At 43.1% G+C, this 18,800-nt stretch overlaps 2 protein-coding genes and 1 long non-coding RNA gene across 6 annotated transcripts; 2 read left to right on the top strand and 1 right to left on the bottom strand.

Moving 5' to 3' along the window:
* The first annotated feature begins 1,287 nt into the window (after positions 1–1,287).
* On the top strand, positions 1,288–10,127 carry LOC100831845. Of its 4 annotated transcripts, none has more exons than XM_010233194.2 (6): positions 1,288–1,422; positions 5,964–6,267; positions 7,630–7,937; positions 8,012–8,065; positions 8,697–9,103; positions 9,442–10,127. In XM_010233194.2, exons 2-6 carry the CDS (start codon positions 5,993–5,995, stop codon positions 9,802–9,804), a joined length of 1,407 nt encoding a protein of 468 aa, XP_010231496.1. In that variant the 5' UTR covers positions 1,288–1,422; positions 5,964–5,992; the 3' UTR covers positions 9,805–10,127. The 4 variants fall into 4 exon arrangements, with proteins under 4 accessions (XP_010231496.1, XP_010231497.1, XP_003568612.1 ...); XM_010233195.3 differs by lacking the exon at positions 1,288–1,422 and adding an exon at positions 3,061–3,476; XM_003568564.4 differs by lacking the exon at positions 1,288–1,422 and adding an exon at positions 4,701–4,846.
* A 3,656-nt stretch (positions 10,128–13,783) lies between these two features.
* Positions 13,784–16,206, bottom strand: LOC100831543 (indole-2-monooxygenase-like). Its single transcript, XM_014898218.2, is given in 4 exon segments — positions 13,784–14,410; positions 14,413–14,617; positions 14,709–15,137; positions 15,384–16,206. Coding segments are annotated over 4 exon segments (1,530 nt in total). The 5' UTR covers positions 15,873–16,206; the 3' UTR covers positions 13,784–14,003.
* Positions 16,207–17,677: 1,471 nt separating this feature from the next.
* On the top strand, positions 17,678–18,800 carry LOC112271141. Its single transcript, XR_002964060.1, has 2 exons — positions 17,678–17,817; positions 18,349–18,800. It is a non-coding gene; the product is annotated as an uncharacterized LOC112271141 (long non-coding RNA).

Below are 18,800 nucleotides of genomic sequence, written 5' to 3'. Positions count from 1 at the left end.
CCCTGCCGTCGAAGGAGCTCACCCTGCCGGCACACCACATCGCTCCTCCGTTCAAGCTGCTCCCCTGGGATCTGTCGTCGCTACATCCCACCAGGCCAGCATGACCCGCTGCCGCGACAAGGTGAGCAATGTGTAGCTTTCTTCTATACTTTTTTGGCTGGATTGCATGCTTTGTAATGATAAACTTATGGATTAAATGGATAGAAATGTTGGCCATTTTGCATGCTCTACTTCTAGATTAAGGGGCTACTAATCTTGTCCATTTTGCATGCTTTGGAATGAAATGGTTACCACCATAATATTGATGTATTCACCATATTGGTTAGTATTAATAACCACCATGATAGTTATCATAAAAATAGGGTATGCACCAATATGAGATAATGTATTTACCTTGGTAGTTAGTATTAGTTCTGTTTGCTAATTGTTACTGTCGTGATAACTTCTTATATTATAAAATAGGATGGTAACTTATATATTACCGTATGATGAAAGAGCCCAAAAAAATTGGTTGAAACAATACCTATGAAGGGGTCGAGTTTTGAAATCTAACATTTTGAGCTACAAAATATTTTTAAATTTCAGAAAACAACATTTAATATGTTGATTTCACTTATGCTGTCACTTTCTCATGTGTATTTAGTAATTTCACATCCTCTCCCTATGTACGTCTAGTATGCTTAGTGCCTCTTTGGGTCAAAGGATTTGTAAAACACAGGAACAGGAAAAATACAGGAATATGATGCCATGGCATGTTGAATCATACAGGAATTCAAAACATAGGAATCGATATTAGAATGTGTTTGGTTGCATCACAGGAAAAATGTAGAAATTTTGCCTAGACATTAGTGTGAGACATAGTTGTCATACACACATAGGAATTTTTTCAAGATGTCCAACCTCTTGCTAGAATTCTCATAGGATTAGGGTGTAGGAACCAATCCATGGGAATTTAGGAGGATTCATTTCTTTGAACCAAAGAGTCTCTGTAGGAAAAATTCCTATGGGTCAGAATCCTACCAAAACCCTATGAAAATCCTTCAATCCAAAGAGTTAATTTTTTTCATGTATGCAAATTTTGCTTCGTTTAGCGCATGGTACATTTTCCTGGAAACTACATTATCATATTGTTGTACATGTCATATTTTTTTTTGAGAGGAACATGTCATATTTTTCTAAATGAAACAAACAAAAATAATAATATTTTTTTGAGCGGAACAAAAATAATAATTAAGAGTGGCCATAGGGTTGGAGGTCGGCCCGGCCCATGTAGCCCCAACTGAATAAAAACCGTAGGCTGCTTCCCTCGCTTCGTCCCTAGTCCTAGTCCTTAGCCAGCTGACGGCGCCGCCGCACGGCAGGAACAAAGCCTCTCGCTCCCACTCGCCGCCGCCGCCTCCTCCTCCTCTGCCGCCGCTGCAGGTCTGATTTCCTTTCCTGCCTCTCTTTGTCGCGCGCTCCCCTATCCACTTAGAGAGCGCGCCGATCTCCTGCCTCGCTCGTCGCGCGCGCGCGTCTCCCTCCGGAGCTAGCGGCGCGCTGTGTTCCGCGTGAACCGAGTTACCACTAGAGTGGAAATTCAGGGTTGGTTCTGGTCTATCCATATCCGGCAAGAGAACGGTAGCTAGCTCGCTTGTTGCCGTCATGTTCTTCTGGTAGCGCGTATTTGCTTCGTCGCTGCTAGCTAGCAGATCTCGGTCCTGAATTAATTTGATGCCCGGCTAGCTGTTCATGTCGCTCGCCACCGTGTCTGGCTGGCTGGTCAGTGGCCAGCTTCCGGCGATGCTGACTTGGAGACGCCACCGGTTTGGTGCCAAGTAATCCATGCGTATATATCTATCGAGATGAGCTAGATTTCCGATACGTTTGTGTAGAAGATGCTTGTTAGCTTTGCGATTCACTTCTTTGGCCAAAACTGATTAGAAATTTCGACCCTTTCACGTTTTGAATCATGTTTGCCTGTTGTTTGAGCGGTACTGTAGCTAGCTTGTGTGATGTCTGAGTGTCTTGGAGTGGTTGGACCTAGTTGAATTAGTGCCAGAGAGATTCTGCGGGCTGTGATTGTACGGCCACTGCCGGCTTCAACAATTAGCCAGTCCTTATTCTAACATAGTGGAATTGGATGGACTGCTTGCTTGGTGTCTTCGATAGCTGTTGCTTCATCATGGTGGAAGCATTCTTTAGACTACCATGGTGCCTGTGCCAAAGCAAGGAAATTTGTTGATAACGACAAGATCAAAATGATAGTTGGACTATGGATATGGGAAATGCCATTAAAGCCTGATGATAGGCTTTGCTGGACTTGGACGGTGAACTCAAACTTATGGAGGTTGTAGAGCAGAGGCAGGAGCAGGAGACAGAGGAAGGGAGGGTTTGCAGAGTCTGACTTATTGGGGTGAGAAACTGAGAAGAGAAGGATTATGGGGGAGTGAATGGATGACCACTAACTCAAAATTTTGTATGCAGATTTGATAGAGTAAATTCCAGTTTAAACTATATTTGTGTTGTTACATGGTGTCAGTTTAAGCCATTTTTTATTTTTTGGTGAACCAGATTTACATCGTAATTTCAACCCGTACTAGGAGGGAACGACACACTACCATTTGTGAAAATCTGGTTCTAAGGGACACAGAGAAAAAATGTCTTTGGTACCTTATTATCACAAATACATGGTTCACAGAATCACAGTGGAGTTTACTCTATCTATTACTATGTTATATTAGATTAATATTTGGAGCATGTAAAAGTATCATGGTTTAACTTAATTGGTAATATCAAGTTGTTTAAAACTTCTGGAGGATAATTTTGTAATTTTATTTATAGCGGTAACATAGTACTCCGTAGTGATATTATCGTTAGTTTCAACAATTCAGTTTGTTAGGACCACAGGAGGAATTTGTCTTAAAAGGGCATGGACTTTGGAAGATATGTCCAAAAAGAGAATAGGATAGGATACGTGGGCCCGATTTTGAAAGCCCAACTAGGCCCATTAGGGTTGCCCTGCCTCTCTTCTTTCGTTGGTCTTTACCCTGTCCTTTCATTATTCCTTTCCTCTTTTGTTTTCTCCCGCGAGCTGCTCCTTCGACAGCAGAGCTGCGGCCGCCGCCGCGTTGCTTCGCGTCGCTACTTGCTCGTGCTAGCAGAGGTGAAAGGGAGAGGGAGAGAGAGCTGGAGGAGATCGTCAGGCACACAAGGATCTTCCATCGAAGAGATCGCCGCCACAGCAGCCTGGTGAGCGCGTGCTCCAGGGTCCAGGCTACTCTGCAACTCTGGCTCGGGTTGCAGATGCCACCATTGCTCCTGCTGCTCTCCATCGGCAGCCGTGGCCGCATTGCTTCTATCACCTTCTTCGCGCGCCTTACTGCGTTGCCTCCGCCCAGGAGTCGCCCAACCCAGCCGTGTTGTGTTGCCCTTTGCCGGCGCGCACGCGACACGCCGCCTTTGAAGTCTTTCTTCCTCGCCAAGGGGATCCGTCGGTCAGTTCTACGAGTTGATTCCCTACATTCCAATTCACTAATTCGAGCAAACAAATGGTTGAGTTTTCCGCAAATGCACGTACTAACTATCAATAAGTATGTGATGACTATCAGTTGCCAATGATGTTAATCACCTCAATTGAGCAAGGGGGAATAGTAAACACTGACAAAAATCTAGGAGATTGGGAATCTTTTTTTAACTTGCCGAAAATGTTGGAAGTTCATGACTAGTCTATAATCACACCATCTAATGTAGACAATAGTTTCAACAGTATAATCGCATACACCGATGCCCCTTCTCATGCACATGCACACTAGCCCATATTTAGATGGCATGAGTGTGCACACTACCACTGTATCAAGAATGAAGTAAATAATTACTGTAATGATGGTGTATAATTGTTTGCAACGCCCTTCGATTTTTTTTAAGGCAGGCCTTTGTGATTGTTCAATAAGCGCCTACCTGTGTTATTTTCTTTTGTGACAAAGGTAACTGCTAGTCACATTTTCAATACATTACTGATTGAGTAAGCATACTGATTACTTGCTTGTTTATGTTATTTTTCTCTTGTGACAAAGATAACTGCTAATCACATTTTCAATACGTGACTTATTGGTTACTGACTTGAACCACAGTTTGGGGATGACTTAGGTTTCAATATGGAACTATTCTGATGCATCGTATTATTTCTGCGCATAGGCATTTTAGCCATCTTTGGAATCATATGGAACTGTCTTGGCAACTAATTACAATATGCACACATTATTTGGGTTGTTGTGTGCCAAAAAAGAAACCTTGGTGCTCCCAGAGCTAAGAAGCATGGACACTCGAGAAGTGTCTGTAGATATGGGGAAGCGTGTGCCCCCCAAGTATCCCATCCTTTTTATTAAAAATAATTAAATTTAATAGGAACATGTAGTGGACACTGACCTGATACGGCTGGGAACACGTCCTGACCAATACCCCTTATTCAAAGCCCTTCTAAAAGCCCAATATGCAATGCTAGACTATACACAGGCAATAGGGATATGTATTGGACACTTACCTCATACTTCACTTAGGCTGCGTACCCGTATCTGATACACCTCAGTACGTATCCCAGGAATATCGGTCGAATAAACAAAAAAAATAAAGATATATACGATGGAAACTCGGTGGATTCATCTGGGGGACTAAGGATACAGCCCGGCCCATTTAGAAACCCTATCTCTCATCACTAATACTAGTGAGGCACTGGCCACTGCCCGTCCCCATGCCCCAGCCTCCTCTGCCTTAGTTCGTGGTGGCTGTGACCAGCAGGAGCAAACGGCAAGCTTGCGGTGGCGCCGGCGCAAGCGAGGCGGCGAGATCTCCATTTGTCCTGGCCACGGTGAGCTGGCTTTGTTCAGCAAAACTGTTGTAAGACATTGTTGGCGGTTTCTTTATGGGAAATCAATGGGGAGCGCCCATTGTTTTTTTTTTAAGAACGGTGAGCTGGCTTCTTCCCTCCCATTCTTCTCAGTTCTCTTCTCACTTTCTAACCTCGGTTCCTCTATCAAGCGGGGCAACAAGAATGTGGGATGCGGGAGCAGATAGTTTTGACATTCTAATTGGTGTTAGCATCCTGGAAGTTGCAAATCTCTCTCTTGATTAACCAGAGTTGCAGAGTTTGTCATTTGGAGAAGTGGAGGAAGCTACTGTTGTCGTGGAAGATGAAGCTGAAGCTCAAAACTGATGTCCTAATTAAATTTTCTATGTTGTATAACAGTATACGTAGTTAAGTACTTAAGTAGACCTGTTTACTCCTTTGCTATGTTGTGCTTGTATGCATTGCTGAACTTGAACTTCGTTTGATCATGTCACAATTTCATGTTCATATTAATTTTATTTTTGTTTTAGACCTGTTTGCTACTTTGTTATGTTGTGCTTGTATGCATTGCTGCACTTGAACTTCATTTGATCATTTTCAAAATTTCATGTTCATATAATTTTTAAAAAAGTACTCAAACATATCCGCTTCTGCATTTTGAAAAATCGGCTTATCCCCGTATCTGTCCGATACCGATACACGCACACGTATCAGTACTGGAGAGGTTATGAGGACTTGAGGAATGAGGACATGAGGTTGGGAGCTAAAAAATATTTATCAATGAAAAGGAGGCAGCAAATGCAAGAATCTCTTTCTCCCTCATCCAAAATTATGATTATCTTTATTATATGCTGTTTTTTTTCAAAACACTTATATGCTCGCTGTATCCCCGTATTGCTGTTATTAGAAAATACCCGCCATTTTCCCTTATCCCCGTGTCCGTCGCTGTATCATGCAACTTAGTCCCAGAGTCCATATCACTATAGGATGGCTCAAAAAAAGATCATTAAATTGTTTTGACTTAAAGTTACCATTGTTGATAACCATGTCTACTAATATTTTGTATTCCCCATGCTTACTTTGTGTCCGAATAATCATGAGTTTTTGTTGAAAGTTCTTCTCTTTTCTTAAACTTCAGAATATACAGAGGCCAAGGTCAACCTTAAAATGGAGGATGTGAATGGAGTAGTAGATTGGAACGTTGACATTATTGGCCCAGATGGTGGTGGCCCGTCCAGCAAATTGGCCAAAATTGAAGACCCTGATGCCACAGAGTGCTCAAGTTCCTTTGGGGATACATTGTCTGGATCAGAGGATGATGCAAGGCCTTCAGAGATTAGTGACATTGAAGTGGACTCACCATTCTGCCGCTATCATCCTAATGGTGATGCTGCTGCACTCTTGGATACTGCTGCTGCTGACAATTTGGATAGATCACTGAAGTAAGTTGTTTGTGTAATTTATTACTTCTCAGCCTTGTTGTTCTGCCTTTATATAAATGTCAATTTGTCCTTGGATCAGTCGGTTATCATCTTGTGTCACTGGAACAGAATTAAAATTCTGGCAAAACCAAAGTCGCACGTATAACGTTTCCATTACAGAATCATTCTTACGTGAAAGGTTTTGTTCCCTTTGAAGATTAGTCAAAAGAATATTGCCTACCTCAAATGGGTAATGTGAGAAATGATTTTTTTGTATTTCATATGCCACACAATTGTTTGTATTTATACAGTTTATAAAAGAGCTTCATGTAGAAACGTACTAGTCAATGAGAATTTTGATAAAATACTTATGAATAAAGGCATAATAATTAGGCAGAGGCTGCTGAAGAACAGTATTACAATGTGCAGACTTCTATTGAGTTCCAAAATTATCGGAAGTGCATGGCCTGTGGGAACTTACTGTTCGCATGTGATTTACATGATAATTTTGATGTAGTCTAGCTCATATCTCTGATGAGTTCCAGAAAGATGGAAAGTCCATGAACAAGATGAATTTGGCGTCGAAGTCTGTATGCAGCTGCATGTGGATATATTTGCTGTTATAATTACATGACCTTTGTTTCCCTTCTAAAAGGACTATTTCCTTTATTAAACTCCTTTTTTACCAGTTTTGAGACTTCACCCATCCTCTTTGTGCTCAACCCCTCCCCAAGGGACGAGTCCATTCACACAGCACCCCTCTTGCACGTCCGTCTCCTCTTTTTGTAAGAGGGTTAATCTGTGGGTGCTGCTTTTGACCCAAGAATTTTACGTTAGTACAACTCACGTTAGAGTTCCAATGTGGGCAATCCCACACCTGCTACTCTGTATGTGCCACACTGCTAAATGGGCCAGGTGTTACATATATACTGTATATTTTGATACCTGTTATAGGTGAGAATTCTTAGTGACAAAGAAGCATATCTAGGGTCTGATGTCATTGATTCCTGAAAGTGGTACTTAATAATATCAGCGATATGTTCAGTCTTCTGTCCAACTTATGCACATGCTGCCTCTAGTTTGTGATATTTGCTTTAAATAGGCACAATTTTTTAAAGCTGATGCCTTCTGCAAACCATTGTCGATCAACTGAAGGCCACATAAAAAATCGGATCTCTAGTCATGGCAGCATGATACCTGTACTTTAGATACGGAATATGACAGTCAGTTTTTGTTTGTAGAACTGGAGTAGTTCCTTGGATTCCAAATAGCTGATATGTGTTGTTATGTCTGTGTTTTTACTATTTATGTGTTTCATACTGTTTCCAAGAAGGCAAGTCACAAAGCACACGAATGTTTAACACAATTTATCATCTGTAACAGGAAGAAAAAGGTAACTGATCATTGGAGAACGTATATCAGCCCATTAATGTGGAGATGCCAATGGTTAGAACTGCGGATGAAGGAGTTGCACTCTCAAGTATCCAGATATGACAGGGAGCTTGCAGTTCTTAAACATGAGAAAGAGTTGCAAACAAAAATGATCGAGTTGGACTGTTCGTCATCGAGATCAGTGCCCTTCTCTTCTCTTTGTTGCAGGAAGACTATGAAGAGGAGGAGGAGAAAGAGAACTGAGGAGAAAATGAATGCGTCCTCATACATCGCGACCCACACCATATTGTCTTATTATGGTAAACATCATGTTCTACTTTACATATAGAATTACAAATTGCCATGGTTATAGTTCTTTACAATCATCATGCAGAGAAAGAGAAAGCGGAAGCGGATGGCCATTCTATTGACGACAATGGAATCTTAGGTAATGTTGTCTTCATGTATAACACACAATATGTTCTCCCAAACATGTACAGTGGTCATGCATTATGCATATTCACCTCCCTTTTGTTGTATTTTTTGGATTCCTCTCCGTTGTTTTCATTCACAAAATTAATAGTCTTGCATTACTTGTAGAGCAAAAAGACACTGTTGGATGCTTTTCTTTTATCAAGGATGGAACTCATTTCTTGCTTACAATAATAATTGCATCACACTAGTTCTTTTGACTCAATTTGTAAACTTATTCTCATGCTTACGTGTTAACCTCAGTTTAATAATATACTCCCTCCCTTCCAAAATATAGGATGTATAACTTTTATAGACTGTCAAACTTTCTAAACTTGACCAAGCTTATAACAAAAAGTATCAAACCAAGATACTATGAAAATATATTTCAGAATGGATCTAATGATCTTCATTTTGTACCGTAGATGTTGACATTTTTTTGTTATACTTTAGAAAGTTTTACAGTGAACAAAAGTCATATGCCCTACATTTTGAATAGAGGGAGTACCATACATATAGGGACCGATATTTTAATTCTTGGAATTAATATATTTTATTTATTTACATGTTACAGATGAATTAACAAAAGATTTTTTCTGTCCTTTCAGCGGATGACAGCACAAAAGGTAACAATGATGCTGACTGGCTACTGGGTAATGGAAGTGATGCTACTGTTGAGCAGATTCTTGCAAGCATTCAGTCTGTTCAAGACAGAGTCCTTAGTCTGAGATCATACCTCAAGACAGAAATCGACAAGAAGAGTAACGGAATAGATCTTAAAGTCAACACACGGGTCAATGTTGCACAGAGCTCTAATTGCGCACATGGAAAAGGAAAAGTTGCTGAAATGCTTGAAATCTCACCCCAGGACGCATCAGATTGTGATATGGATGATACTGACATGCCAGACAGTGCTGTCTCAAGCTTTGGAGAAGCTAACAATATGGATATTTTTGAGAGCACCATGAACCTATTATCAGCTGAAGATCCACATAAAATGGGTGAATTACAACAGGTAAGCTAGTACAACTTGTTTATTTCATCATAACAAATTAATTAAGAATTTTCTGACTTATTTGAAGGAGCTTGAGCTTCAACTCGTGCCACTTACTCAAGAACAAAAACTCTCCAACACCATGTTTCTGGGTGGCTTCTCTTTCGTTACGGATTCTATATATATGCTTAAGACAGGCCTAACTAACTTGACATTTAGAAGTGGCATATATTCCAAATTGGTAAATCTTTTGAGCAAAGGTTAAATGTTGATGACACATGCGCCCAAACATAGTAACATGATTTGCTGGATACTAGTTCTGCTATTTCCTTACTATTTTCTTCTTCCTTTTCTTACAGAGTTCGGAAGATGTATTGATCGACAATCAACCAGCTGAGGAAGGGTATCAAAACTTTGAGGTAATCAGTCATCCGTGCAAGCGTCTGCGGGTGTCAGTCAAGAGTGAAGCAGGGGTAGTCAAGAGAGAAACCGGGGCACATTCTGAGGATGAGAGCATCGCTGCCCCCACAGTAGCAATTGTGAAAAAAGAAGAACCACCGGAAGATGGCACAACCAGGTTTGGTCTCCAGGGGATTTTGAAGCCCTGCTACACGGGCAAGCGGAAAGGAAGGAAACCAAAAATCCTAAGGCGTGGAGGTTCATCCTCGTCTGCTCTCAGCTCTTGGAGGAGTGCTCGGACTCGAAAAAAGAGGAAATTGTAGGTGTAGACTATCTCTGGGAACACATCTTACCCTCTGGCTTCGGATCTTAGTTTTAATTAGATGATGATGACGGCAACCATGGTTTTCCTCCCTTTATTTCTTTCTTTCGTTGTACCTGATGATGACATTTTTCATGATGCCAGAAGAGAAAGATGGAAAACGGCACTATGGCTTTCTGCCCTGAAGTGCTTGTAACTTAGTAAGGCATATTTCTATTTCCATTGTCGTTGCATGCGGTCTTGACCTGAAACAGTCGAACTGGGTTGCTACAGTGTAACTTATTATAATTACTGATATGTTGCTCTGTTGCTACTTTTGTTTAATATATACTTTTGCTGAGACACCATGAAGACCCTACAGCCCATTTTATGTTGATCTTACAAAGAGTTCTTGCAAAAGACTCGAAGAGACATCATAAACCTATTGTCAGCTTAAGAAACGCATAAAATGGGTGAATTACATAAGGCCATGTGCCTTTAAGACACTTACAGGAACAGCCCTGAACGACGCTATATGCTAATTGAGGAACACTGTAGAATCAGCTATTGATGACGAAATAAGTAACTAAAATGTTGCCCGCAACTGTTTTGTCCAGCATTCTGGCAACCAAAATGCATTCCCAGATAGGAGTACATGCTTAATCTCAACTATCAAGTCATTTTGAAGTGACGACAAGGCGCAGAAAAAGTAGTACTGGAACAAACATAATTCAGGAATTTGGAAGCAGCATTAAAGTAAAAAAGAAACTGATGATTCAACGCCCTGTTATCCTTTCTTATCAGTTCTTTTCCCTTGCATTGCCACGGCTGAACCTACGTGTTTTCACGTCGATGCCACTCCATGCAATCAACTCTTCTTGTGATGTCTTTAAAACTCGACCATCACGTGTCAAATATCTCCAATACCGTACATCTCCGGTATAAACAACGTACGACAAACCGGTGCCCTACCGGATCATCGTAGCCTTCACTTTCATTGTTTCTTCGCACGAACGTCCCGCATGACCTTGATCCCTTGACCTCAACTTCTCCCAAGCTTTGTCCCTCGATCCTGTCATCGACCACGTTCCTCTAACTCCGGCAACACCTGAAAGCGAACACACAATTAACCAGTACGAGCACAAGTCCACGACTTGACTTAAGGTAAGTTCCACACAACTCACGCCATGTTTCACATAAGAAACTAATGGATCAACACACCACTAGCAAAGCACTAAGTTCAAACAAGATACATCTCATCACATAAGTATCAATATTACCCAAACTATACACATCAATGTTTCACTAAACACTTGCCAATGTTACACATCACATATGATTTCACACTATCATAAAGAATTAGAGATACTCCATCCGTCCGGAAATAAGTGATTTGACACAAATCTTTTGAGGAATTATATAAAAGATAGCCGGGTAAAGATTCTCATGCCTTGTACCGGTGGCTCGGGCTGAGGCGTAAGGCGCAGTGCAGGGCTCAGGCCGACCCGCCTCGAGAGAGGCACAGATGGGGTGCAGGGGCATGGCTGGCTGAGGCCTGAGTGTCTCAGCGATCAGCAGGCCTAGTGATCAGGCGGCGACATGGCGATCTCGATGAGGAGAAAATGATTTGGAGAGGATCATTACCGATGGGACGAGGAGAAACGATCTTGATCACGTTAGGAAACCATCGCAGACTGGAAATTTTACTTTGGGCCAACCCATTACTATGCTATAGGCGTATACATATCCAGGGGTGGGGGCCCTCTAAAAAAAATCTAGGGGGTGGGGGGCACTCCCCCTTTGTACTCTATATATACGCATTTGAAGGTCAAATCATTACAGCATCGAATATCGTGGAATACAATTTAGGGTTCCAACACCATCTTTCCACACTGGAATGTGCGGCCCCGTGCGGGGGCACCGCCTGAATCCCCCCCCCCCCCCCCCCGTGGGGGTCGGGCTTGGTCCAGCCGGGGCTCCTGCGGGTGCTATCGTCTCGGCTGCAGAGAGATACAGAAGATGCAATAAGAGACAATACACACAACAATACATATGCATAAAAACAACAATGACATGACACGAGAGTATAAATGGTATGCATCAGTCGACCGGTTTATTAGGCGCATCATTAGCTTGTACGAAAATAGGGTCGCGGCTTAGGCCTCCTCCATTTGTCTCGGATTGAACTTGGGTACCGGTTTGGTTCGTTGTTTTTATTAACATGGAAATTATATGTTTCCATCTTCATTAAGTTCACAACAAAACTTCTATGTATACATCTTCTCAGTTAGAAGCAGCAAAAGCACGTCCGGAGGTGCTTCTCAGCTTCATGTGTAAACAGGAGAAATATTTTTGAGATTGCTAAAAGCACCAAAAGCTGAAGCAGAAGTCTAAACAAATATGGCCCATCAAGTTCAGCCGCTGCCTTTGCCTCACGATTCCGCACCGTCAGTGAGTTTCCGCCAAACTCCTTGCACCCCTAAAGTCATCTCTACCGAGCCTACGTCATTAACATTATTTTCTATTCAATTGTTGAAGTTACACACGTTTGCCAAACCATGTAATCCCCATTTTATACTCTGTTCTTGTTCCATTTGTGTCACTCAATTATATTCATCTCCAGTAGCCTAGAACAGGAGACAGATTCACCAACTGATGACCGGAGCTCCAACAACATCAATTTCATTGTTTCGATGATCAACATCGACCATCTTCCGTCCGACAGTTGACGTTGACCCCAACTTAAGAATGTTTTCCTTTGACCATAGTGACCCGCTGGTGGAATAGGTTCCAAATCCGACGGGTAAAAATTTAAACTAGTTTTAAACCGATGCTATTCGCGTCAAATTCATTTAGAATTTAAATTAGCTTTAATACTTTTTGTGCATGTCTTGTTTTTCTGTAGTTTATTTACATGTATAGGAGGTGACTGGTGGGACCAGGAATTCAAAACGAGGGAGGATATGTATCGCCGCGCAGAACGCGCGCTAACAACGAGTATGGATGCGCAACGCACTTACCCTAGCGAGAAAATCACTCGACGTTGACGCGGAATGGCGCGGCTCCCCAGGACGACCAGCCCAGGGAACCGTTGCCTGACATGACGTAGTCTCATGTCTGGCATCTATTACAAATACCTCCTTATTTGGCGCAGTATAGGACATAACAAATACCTACACTTGGCCAAAACAATGGATTTTGAAAAACATATCCCAAGACTAGGCCCAATATTCCTAGGCCATTGCTTTCAAAATGACCGTTGCAGAGATTCATGGTAATCCTGACATAATCACTCTTTTTTTCACCTGCCACTCTCTTTGGAGGCATTCCATCAGTTCCAGGAGATGAACTTATCTATGGACCAGCTTGACATTGATCATGGACATGACTGCTGGTGCACTGCTGGAGCCAAGGATGGCCTTTTGCAGCTAAACTTTACTCTGTGCTGATTGAGCATATTGAGTTACCTGCACCAATGAAATGGAATTGAGAATCCTGTTGCCAGTTCAAGCACAAATTCTTCTGCTGGCTCCTCCTCATGGATAGGTTGAACACCAGAGCCATGCTGAGGAGAAAGAACTTCCATCTCCCTTCACATCATGTGTTCTCTGTCAGCAAAACCTCATGGAAACTAGAAATCATCTCTTTTTCCAGTGTCCATTTGCACTTGCTTGTTGGTGATACCTTTGCCGAGAGTTCACCCCCAGAGGCAATATTCATCAGACCATGACAGAGATCAAGAAAATGCTTAAGGTGCCAATTCTCCATGAAATTTTTCCACATTGGTATGTTGGAGCATTTGGAAGACGCGCAATGACTTTATCTTTAATAATGCCTAGCCATCATTGTATAGATGCCGACTTATCTTCATTGAGGAGATGAACCTTGTTTTCGTATATGGACTAGCTAGCAGACTTTTTTTGTTACAAAAAATTAGTTGGTAACAAATAAAGTGTGTTTTCTAAAAGGAAATTATACATAGGAAAAATTCCGACAATGTATATAGAAAATCTAGTTTTGCATTCATAAAGATTCAAACCCAGGTGGTGGGTTATACATCAAGTCGGCTCAATTTTGATACCTAAACACTTGTAGAAGTCGATTAAAACAACTAAAAGTCGGCAACGGTTTATTAGCAACTATATATCAAAAGCACCCAGTATATCAGTAGCACCATGTGGATCGCTTCCCGTAGCAAGGCATCTTAAGATGCATATTGTGCTACACACGTAATTTGGGAATTAAGAGTAGCTTTTCCTTGCGGCGCACCGTGAGCCCAAATATCTCTGTCATATCAATATCCTTGCTCTCAACCCCTAGGGGCAGCTCCCAATCAAAATGATACATAAGGTTAGCTAGCATGAGCTCGACATTGGCAATTGCGAGGTTTATCCCAGGGCAGATCCTTCTTCCTGCCCCAAATGGCAAGAACTGAAAATCATTCCCCTTGAAGTTGACATGTGCATCATCTATAAACCTTTCAGGCACGTACTCTTCCGCATTCTCCCAGGTTTTAGAGTCCCTACCAATTGCCCATACATTGACAAAGACACGTGTCCCAGCAGGGACCATATATCCGTCGATGTTGCAGTCGTCCATGGTGTGATGCGGAGCAAGAAGAGAGCTAGAGGATGCAATCGAAGCGTCTCTTTTATGACAGCACTGAGGTATGCCATGTTACTAAGGTCGACTTCATTGATGATTTCTCGTCCTTGGGGCACGGCACTCCTCACCTCGGCTTGCAGTTTCCTCATTAAGTGTGGCCTCCTCATGAGCTCGGCCAAGGTGTATTCGAGGGTTTGCGATGATGTGTCTGTTGCCCCGAAAAACATATCCTGCAGTAGATATTCATTATTTAGGAAGATGCATGTAAGATATCAGGAAATATATATTATATTTGTTTGCAGGGATAATAATTATACTTACGGTAAGGAGAGCTTTCATGTGTTCCCTTGTGAGATCATACTCATGTTGAACGGACAACAAAGTGTCTACGAAATCTCCATCTTTTTGATCAAACATTGACTTGTCCTTGTTCATATGATCATCTATCACCTTGTCTAGCAGATCAGCCCATCTATTCCTTACTCTCTCGACCTTGGCACAAACTGCCCTTCTAAGTAGGCCTACCCTAGATAGTGCTGGGAAGTATTCTTCCATGTTGAACCCTCCTAGCAGCTGTGAGCTATCACCGATGAGGTCTCGAAATATCTTGCTACGTCCTTCTTGCTGGAAGAATTTACCTGAGACAAGACGGCATGCCATATCGTTCGCGAACGTGTAGAGCAGCTCGCTCATGTCCACCGCACGGTCTGCGGCGGCTGTCTCACTGATCTTGGACATAACCATGCTCACCTGCATTTCAGCAACTATGTTAATCTAAAATAGTACGAAGTAGTATATTTATTTCGTGTTGTAGATATCAGTAGACTTTTCTATAAACTTTAACAAATTTGACATAGGACAAGGTTAGAACATCTAAATAGGAGGAATTGAATCAGTGCTAAACACTGTACTACATCATTTGTCTCCCCTTCGGATCGAATGCATGCATGTTTGGTCAAATTTAATTAATTTTCCCAATCAATATAAAAAACATACCTCGTCGGCGGCAGCACCGCGGGAAGACTGCACCTTCTTCGCACTCAACAGGTGGGTGGCAACGAGCTTCCTAGCCTGCCGCCAGTACTCGCCGTAGGGCGCAAAGGCGATATCGGAGGAGCCATACATGATGATGTCGGCGACCACGGTGCTTGGCCGCGATGCGAAGACGTGGTCGTGCGTGCGCAGCACCGCCTCGGCCGCCCGCGGCGACGACACAACGAGTGTCGGCACGGTGCCCAGGCGGAGGAGCATCACGTCGGGCCCGTACTTCCTGGCCAGGCTGCCGAGCCAGACGTGCGGGAGCGATCCCATCAGGTGCAGGTGGCCGATGATGGGCAGCGCCGGCGGCGAAGGAGGCGGCCGGACGTCGACGCTGTTGTTGCCCTGCTGCTGCTGCTGCTGCTGCTGCTGCTGCTTTATTCTTCTTGTCTTCGCGGTTAACACGTAGTGGAGAACGAAGAGGGAGAGGGGGAATAGGAGGAGCATCAGAAGTCATGCTGGTGGCTGGGGTGTTTCTTGCATGAGCTTGTGCAATAGGTCTGCCATGTTGATAGCTTTAGTAGCTCTGATGGAGGAAGCACTTCTTGTGAAGTTCCCTATTGCTTTATTGGTATTTATAAACTACTACTCAGAATTGAACTTGGAATAGTTCGGGATCGTTTGTCCTGGTTTAGTCTTCAAGATGAGGGTGGGCTCGTTTTGCTCAATCAGTGGACTTATCCCTCTCGGGTCCTTATCCAGCAGAGACAGTGCAAGGCGGGCGGCTACGTGGGCGAGTGTACTTGTTAGGCGATTACGAAGCTTCCGTTTCCACCGAAATAGACAAGACAGTCTTCCTCAGATTTCTAGTTGCGTGATGTATAAACCTTGTCTAAATGTGAATAATACTGCAAATCTGTTTCCACCACTCTGAGGTTTTCCCACGGGCCTACGGGCCTATATATCCCTACATCTTGAGCCTAAAAAATAGGTCCAAGTGTGAGTTTCTAGATCTGTGTGTGGGTTGAAGGGAGAAGACAACGTGATATTTCTTTACCGGGCGCCGTATCGACCGCCCGTTCCCGCCCATCCTCGCTGGGGAACGGCACCGGCCAGAGCTCACATGGGGAATCGCGGTGGATCTCAACGGAACCAGTGGACCAGACCGCACCGGTATATACCGGCGCCGGTAATTTCGCCACGTCCAAAAGACAGTCTAAAGTGAGCTTTTTGTTGTCCAACTTAATTTTTAATTATGTATTAAATCTCCGACACTGTCGGAGAGAACAATACATTGACGTGTTATATCGAGCTTGCTGAACAATTTTTGGACTAAAATGACACAGTAGTCCCAGTTTAGAGGTTTAAGTGTGCGTTTTTCGAGTTAATGGACTAAAGTGTTTATTTTTGTCGGATTTATGGACTAATGGTGTATTTTACTCTTAATTAAACAATGATTCTTAGTACATATATAAGAATAATCAAACGGTGGAAGTTACCACATGATTGGTTCAGTATCGTGTAGCAATTGATTGAACCAATTAGTACTATGCTTATTGCTGGTGAAAATTATGGCAAATAAAGTAATCAAATATCCACTCGCTATGGCCAATATAGTTGCATGATTAAGAGGTATATGCAGTTGTTTGTGTTCACTTTGTTTGACATGCACTCCCATGTCGATGTACAACTGGAAAATTTGATCAAATCTCCAAACCTCAATGAACCAGACGCGGGGTCTGCTAGAATCCATCTGCTAACATCCATGCATCAAGCGCGTACTGTGCGTCGTGTGCCGTCGGCGGCGGCCTCTGCAGGATGAAGATCTTCAGTGGCGTGCGCTTGTTACCTGACAGATGGATTTGTTCTGAAGAATTAACAACCTGGTAGGCAAAAATAAAAAAACCATCGATCAGGAAATTAACAAAACAATGTTCTGCTGCTAGATACGATTACCATCACCACATGTATCAGTATCACCGAAATTAACAAAACAAAATTACTTGCCTGATGTGAAGAGCTAGAGGATTCTTTGCCTGCAGCTTGGTGGAGGAAATAGGCGTGGCCGCTGTTATGCCACGAAGCTGTACTACTCTCTGTAACACCCCGTTTGGACGTAGATATTGGAGGTAGGAATTGGGAATTGGGAATTGGTATCCCGAATTCCGCTGTTTGGATGTCGATGGAATGGTCGTACACGTCCCCATTACCAGTCGATGGTGGATGCTGATTTGTGCTCAGGCGGCGCCGGCGGCCCGGCGCATCAGGGAACTCGCAGACTCTAGGTCCAGGTTGGAGTGGATGGCGGTCGTCGTGACGGCCGGCGGCGGCGCCCGGAGTCGGATCCATCATCCATCGGTGGAAGGGTACGTATGCTACGACGGCTATGTGGAATTGCCAAATCTCGTTGATGCGGACGGCCGATGGTTCTCAAGCTCCAGGAGAATCGCAGGTTGTTTCTAACAGCCTTTTGATTTATTCGGGTGTGTTTAATTAAATTTAAAAGAAAATATAAACGGGTCCTCCTTCCCACCCGATATGGCTGGCCGTGAGGGGCACTGACGCCTGATCGAAAGCAAAGGTAGATGGAGCCTAAGTGTGAGTTTCTAGATCCGTGTGGATTGAGAGGGAGAAGACAGCCCAAATAGAGCTTTTGCAGTCCAACTTAAATTTTATATATAGTAGGAGTAGTATATTGACATGTCATATTTTGGTTTGTACTGCTTAGTTAGGACTTGTTCTTCTGCCGATCTTCGGCTCCTTATAAGAATGTTTCATTGAGACACTGGTGCATTGATCTTTTTTCCATTCCTTGTGTGTACTTATTTCTCTAGAACCAACTCCACTTGCCGAGTATTGAACCCTTTAGAAGAGACTTAGTGCTGGCGCTTTGGCGGATCAAGTTGTTCAGGAAAATGGATACAAGTTCTATCAACTTAGTGATGTAACTCAGTGCAAGTACTGATCAACAGCTATTTCACAGTGTGAAGCCAGCCAATTCAAGAACAGAATGCATCGACACCAATGGAAAATACCAGCACCCCTCGTCACAAGTGTGCGATGGACGAAATCTATTGGAGAGGCCAAGTTGATAGGTAACCAGGGACAAGAAGACAAAGCCGGTGCTCAATGCCGTCGGTGAATCGTCAGACTGGGGTTTCCTTGCTGCTAGAGCCCTGAGAGAGCAAGGCTTCGAGAGATTTGTTCTCGAGGGAGACAAGCGAATGGAGGGACAAACGAGATGAGGCACTGAGCCAAAGAAAGAGATGGGTTCTCGGGCTCAAATCGAATGGGCCACCCTGTTTTCCTAGGGACAAAATGTGCACTTTCACTTTTTTTTTTCGAAAATGAGGGAAACCCCGGGGCTCTGCATCAATCAATGCACACAGCCATCTCTCTAAAAAAAAGCCATCATATTATTGAAGTTCAGTACAA

The sequence above is a fragment of the Brachypodium distachyon genome, chromosome 2, assembly GCF_000005505.3.
Source record: "Brachypodium distachyon strain Bd21 chromosome 2, Brachypodium_distachyon_v3.0, whole genome shotgun sequence".
NCBI classification, from domain to species: Eukaryota; Viridiplantae; Streptophyta; class Magnoliopsida; order Poales; family Poaceae; genus Brachypodium; species Brachypodium distachyon.
This window is presented reverse-complemented; position numbering and strand designations above follow the sequence as displayed.